This window comes from Centruroides sculpturatus, unplaced genomic scaffold (genome assembly GCF_000671375.1).
Source record: "Centruroides sculpturatus isolate CEXI.00-Female unplaced genomic scaffold, Cexi_2.0 scaffold163, whole genome shotgun sequence".
Taxonomy (NCBI): Eukaryota; Metazoa; Arthropoda; class Arachnida; order Scorpiones; family Buthidae; genus Centruroides; species Centruroides sculpturatus.
This window is the reverse complement of record NW_019384360.1, coordinates 144,714-149,511: the sequence shown is the minus strand read 5'-3', so window position 1 is coordinate 149,511 and position 4,798 is coordinate 144,714. Positions and strand designations below refer to the sequence as shown.

The 4,798-nt window shown below is 38.3% G+C and overlaps 1 protein-coding gene across 3 annotated transcripts; it reads left to right on the top strand.

Moving 5' to 3' along the window:
* Positions 1-752: 752 nt before the first annotated feature.
* LOC111640730 lies at positions 753-3,987 on the top strand. Of its 3 annotated transcripts, none has more exons than XM_023386789.1 (5): positions 753-1,000; positions 1,611-1,753; positions 1,828-1,957; positions 2,026-2,137; positions 3,285-3,987. In XM_023386789.1, the coding sequence occupies exons 2-5, from the start codon at positions 1,621-1,623 to the stop codon at positions 3,945-3,947; spliced, it is 1,038 nt and encodes a 345-aa protein (XP_023242557.1). In that variant the 5' UTR covers positions 753-1,000; positions 1,611-1,620; the 3' UTR covers positions 3,948-3,987. The 3 variants fall into 3 exon arrangements, with proteins under 3 accessions (XP_023242557.1, XP_023242546.1, XP_023242552.1); XM_023386778.1 differs by having other exon boundaries at positions 755-1,000; positions 1,554-1,753; XM_023386784.1 differs by lacking the exon at positions 753-1,000 and adding an exon at positions 1,452-1,489.
* Positions 3,988-4,798: the final 811 nt, after the last annotated feature.

The window sequence follows — 4,798 nt, the reverse complement described above, 5'->3', positions numbered from 1 at the left end:
ACTAAAGATATCGAAGGGATGTCGATCAAAAGTGGCATCCTTTTCGCACTAAATGTGAAGTCTTATAGATTTTTAATGGCGAAAGGGTGCAATGCAACGCTCGGGCATTCTGCCAAGGGGCCCAGGACGACGCTGTGGGTAAACTGGCCCCCTATTTAGGTGTTATACAGTGAAGAAAACCACGAAACTCGTCGGTGAGGTCCGAACCCGCAACGGTTTCTTCCACTGGGCCACGTGAGGATTCCGTGACGTAAAGGAGGAAATTATTTAGAATTTCACGGAGTAAATATTTAAAATTTGTATAAATAATTACGATTAAAATTAGAATTTATAAATATTTAGAGGCGGAAGTTCGACAAAACGATCGATTACGTAAACAGTCTGCGAAAACAAATGCCACCTCCAGCTTAGTGTCATGAGAAACTTAAATTTGAAAGCGTTAATAAGAGATTTTAACTGATCCAAATTAAAAAAAAAGAGACATTTTAGATGCAAAAAATTAATTTAAAAACCCACCGATTTTTTTGGTAGAAAGGTAGAGATTTGTTTACCACAGACAATTTACCCGAGACATTCTAAAATTAGCACACGAGGCACTTGCCAAAAACAAAACAAGAATGTCACAAAATCGAAGCGTAAAAATCTAAAACAAAACTGCAGCAGATTAATGCCGCGCGGAGTACTTCGCGTATTAATTTGCATATTCGCTTACGTCACGGCAAATTTGGCGCACGAATTTATTACATGTTTTTTTTTCTTTTTTTGAACGACGGACACGTGATTAGCCCGGAGATTATCGCAATATTTGATTGGCAAAACGGAAATAATTGATTCGTGGTAGGTGCTATCAGAATATTCGTTGTAAACACGACAATCAAGGAGAGGCGGTTATCGGCGGAGGGTACAAAGTCCGATCCTTTGTAAGCTATGAGATGACACCTCGGTACTGTACCTGGGTATTATGGTCACTTAAATCCAATTGTTGCACCGATTTTTAAAGGTGAGTAACGTATTATTTTCAAATTTAACAGGCCCTTCCTTCCCCTTACTTAATATCACGTGGTCTTCGAGGGGGGCTTTTTTTTATTTTAAACTCGTATAACGTAAATTAGTGTTGGGAAATTGATACTTACACTCGACTCACCCCCCGTTAAAGTTATTTAATAGTTATATAAGCCTCTAATTTTAGTTTACGACCTTCGATAGGTAGGAAATTTTCTTTTGGGGGTCGTAAAATTCATGTGTTTGGACACCATCCAAAGATCGTAGGGTATCTTTATCGATTTCTCTATCGTTTTATATATGTATAAGCTACACACACACGTCTTTCGCCTGTTATTCTAATCTTGAAACGTGTTACGAAATGGGCGCATACCTGCAGATAACACTGGAATACATCCCATTTTGAAAATAAAGACAAAACTTAGTCCGAATTTGTCCTATTTTTACTCCTTCCTTCTTGACAGATGCGTAACGTCCTATTGTTTAGGTAGTTATGCTTTACAAGGCATAAACTTCATTTTCTTTCTTTTTTTTTTTATTGGTCTTTACAGAGTCATGGTGCAGTTATGCTTCCACATGTTACATGTATGCTTTGTCTTACTAATTAGCACATTCCAGATGTGTAGAGGTGTGGAAACGAAGAACTGGAGTCGTGAACGGTATCCGAACCCACTCCTCACTCCTTCGAACTGTTCGCGTAACGATCCGTCCTACGTCTGTGATCCGGATAACGTACTGGGAGATGGAGAAGGTGATCGTGATCAATTTCCCGGTTTATCTCTCGATTTAACGCCATTTTACACGTGTTTTTTTAAATGTTTACAGCCGATAAATTGGACTTCATTATAACGAGGATACGTAACGACACGACTTGCATCTGTTCCGGGTGCGAGTTACGCCATCCCGGAATTACAATAGCTGTGGCTCTGATGAAAAGCATGGAAAACGATGAGAGGTAAGTTACGCTCGCTGACGTAACCGTGACGCTTTGTGATTTAAAGCAATTAAGTGGATTTCTTGCAGCAAATCGGGTGCGGAAAATGCGAAGGATTTTGCAGTTTATTTGCTGGAAAAGTGGAATTTCGGGCGATGCGACGACGTCGTCGTCATCCTTGTTTCGTCCGTCGATCATCAGGTACGACGTTACTCTGCTCGAATATGTCGTTACGGTAGCGTTAACGGTCCCGGGTGACCTCTGAACTGTTTTATTGAAGTTCGTCCGTCCGAACGGCAATTATAATAAATAGCGTTATCGTGCGAATATTCACACGTCCGGGGGGAGATTTGTCGTGTTTTGTTCGCTGTTACGCCGCTTTAAATGTGTAACGTTCAAGGTCGCGTGCACTTTAAACTAGACTTTCAAAACTGATGCATTATTAAACATTGGATATTCGCCGCGATGATTATTCATCCGTTTGTATACACACGGTTCGAGTGCACAATTCATTTTCTAGAATAGGGTAATTAAATTGTAATTAACACTCCGCAGAACCGTCCAAAGGTTATATTTTTATTTAATTTGTAAAAATATAAGTTCCTCCCGTAGTGTTACTATAGTGTTATTTAAATATCCGGTATAACATTTTAAAACGGCTCATAACTGTTTATTTTTTATGATAAATCAAATTGATAAAGTTAATTTCTCCTAAAACTGTTGCCAGTCGCTATGACGACTCTCACAAAGGGAAAATATTCGAGTAATTGTGTTTGTTAATGTCTTTTTTTTAATGTTAGAGTAACACCCGTTGGGCAAACGGAAGGGCCTCTTACCTGTTACAGTTTAAGGCCTGGAATCTAAATTAAGTGTAAGTGACGAGGAAACATTTGAATGAAGGGATCGATGCTATTAAATGTTGGTGATAATGTCGAGGGGGTGGGGAGATAAAGGAGGTCATGTGTATCTCCAGTAGGGTCTGATTTAATAAAGATTTTACTCGTTATTAGCATTTACAATTTTTCATAAAACCCACCCCTACCCTCAAAATTATGCTTTATAATATTTAAAAAATATTATAACAGATGGGCCACCAAATGGTGCCGGAAAAGTTAAGCAACTCGTTGCTGGATTTGATTTTACATTTTGTCTTTGGAGATCTGTTGTGGAGCTTGTAATGCATAATGTAACATTACTACAGTTCTGAGAAGCGCAGGCGGGGTATCATTTTTTTTGCCGTGGCAAAGAATTGGAGTCCGAATTCTGGGTTCCTAGTTTTCTATATCTAGTGTAGATGAACACTACTACTAGTAGCGAGTGTTGTTAATTCGAATTTTGTATCTTTCAGTCATACGTGGCTTCGGGATCGACCGTGTTCTCTGTGCTGTCCAAAGAATTGTCCGATAAGATCTTTGAATCTAGCAGGGCTCACTTTGACAATGGATATTTTTATCAGGGATTGGAATCCATCGTGGAATCTTATTATGACGTCCTGAGACGAAAGCAGCAACAGCAGCAGCATGTCGCGACATACAAAGAAAATAAAAGAACCTTTAACGACAGAGACATTACCATTGCCTTGGTGGTGTCCGTGGCCACGTTAGCGGCGCTGCTGGTATTCTTGGCCATACTGTTGTACAGGATGAAGAAGAGACAACGGAAGACAACTTTGAGAAGTAACTTAACGAGATGGCACAATACCAAACAGATGAAGTCAGACGATTACAGAATCTGCGACACCGACGACCGTTCGGACTGCAACAGCGAGGCGGAATCCATTGAAGAGAGGGACGATGCCAATCGAACAATCGGAATGTTCCCTCCTACCAAAAGGCAGTTGAGTGCAGTTATGGAAGAATCCGAAAATGAAGAGGAGGAGGAGGAAGACGTGGAGAGCGAAGAGAGATCGAGGACATTGAGTTGTGATCAGAAGAATAATGTTAACAATATACCCAGAATACCTCGTTTTCAGCATTGTGACAACCAGTTTTCTGCAGAAAAAGATTTATAAAAGTTTTTTTGGATAAGATATAATAAATTTTAGAACCACACAAATTTGTACATGTATAATGAAACATACCAAATTAGAGTTTCCCAACTGTTAAATTCTTTAAATGAGTCCTAGATGCAAAAGAAGATAGAGGGTATAAGAACACAACATTTTCATTTCCTTTATATTATGGCAAAACCTATTGAAAATGGAATCGAACACACCAGCTAGAATTTTCCATTTCATGAAGGGGTAGTGCATTTATTAAATTTATACTTGAGAATGAAAGAGAATGGCATTTGGCATTGTCATTCTCTCTTGATTGTAATTTTGTTGTCTGGAAAGTAGCAGTGACAAACGAATTGAAAATCCATCATTGAGGAGTGACAAGCCCATGGATTAGGGCATTGTGATTTAGAACTTAGTCACTGTTATGTCAAAAAGTTTTGCTTTACTTGGATAATGTTACACAGTGGGTTCTCAAAAAACTTTCTGGCCAATACTACTAGACTATAAATCTCGGAATGGAACTGTTTGGGAATTTAATTTTCATTTTATGGCCAGTCTGTTTTAGATGGCTTTTACTGTATAAATATTACTAGTAAAATCGATAGTATAAAAAGCAATTTGGCCCAGTAAATTAGGATTAGACAGGTATTTTCTGTATAAATTGTCATTTTTAATTGATCCTTCCTATATCTAAATCATACCCTTTGCCAGTTTTGCTTCTTTCCTCGTCATGAGAGGAAATTGTCTTAATCTTTTTTCAACACACTTCAATCCATACATTAGTTTTACAACTTACATCTATTTTTCATCTGTCATCAATTTTTAATAATACAAGTCAGATTCTCACTTAAATAGTATTGTAC

Excerpts from the sequence above, each read along its gene's own strand:
- LOC111640730 (XM_023386778.1), top strand. The coding sequence starts at position 1,558 with ATGGTGCAGTTATGCTTCCACATGTTACATGTATGCTTTGTCTTACTA. Across the intron at positions 1,754-1,827 it reads CGTACTGGGAGATGGAGAAG|CCGATAAATTGGACTTCATT; the intron begins GTGATCGTGATC and ends AAATGTTTACAG. Across the intron at positions 2,138-3,284 it reads TTTCGTCCGTCGATCATCAG|TCATACGTGGCTTCGGGATC; the intron begins GTACGACGTTAC and ends TGTATCTTTCAG.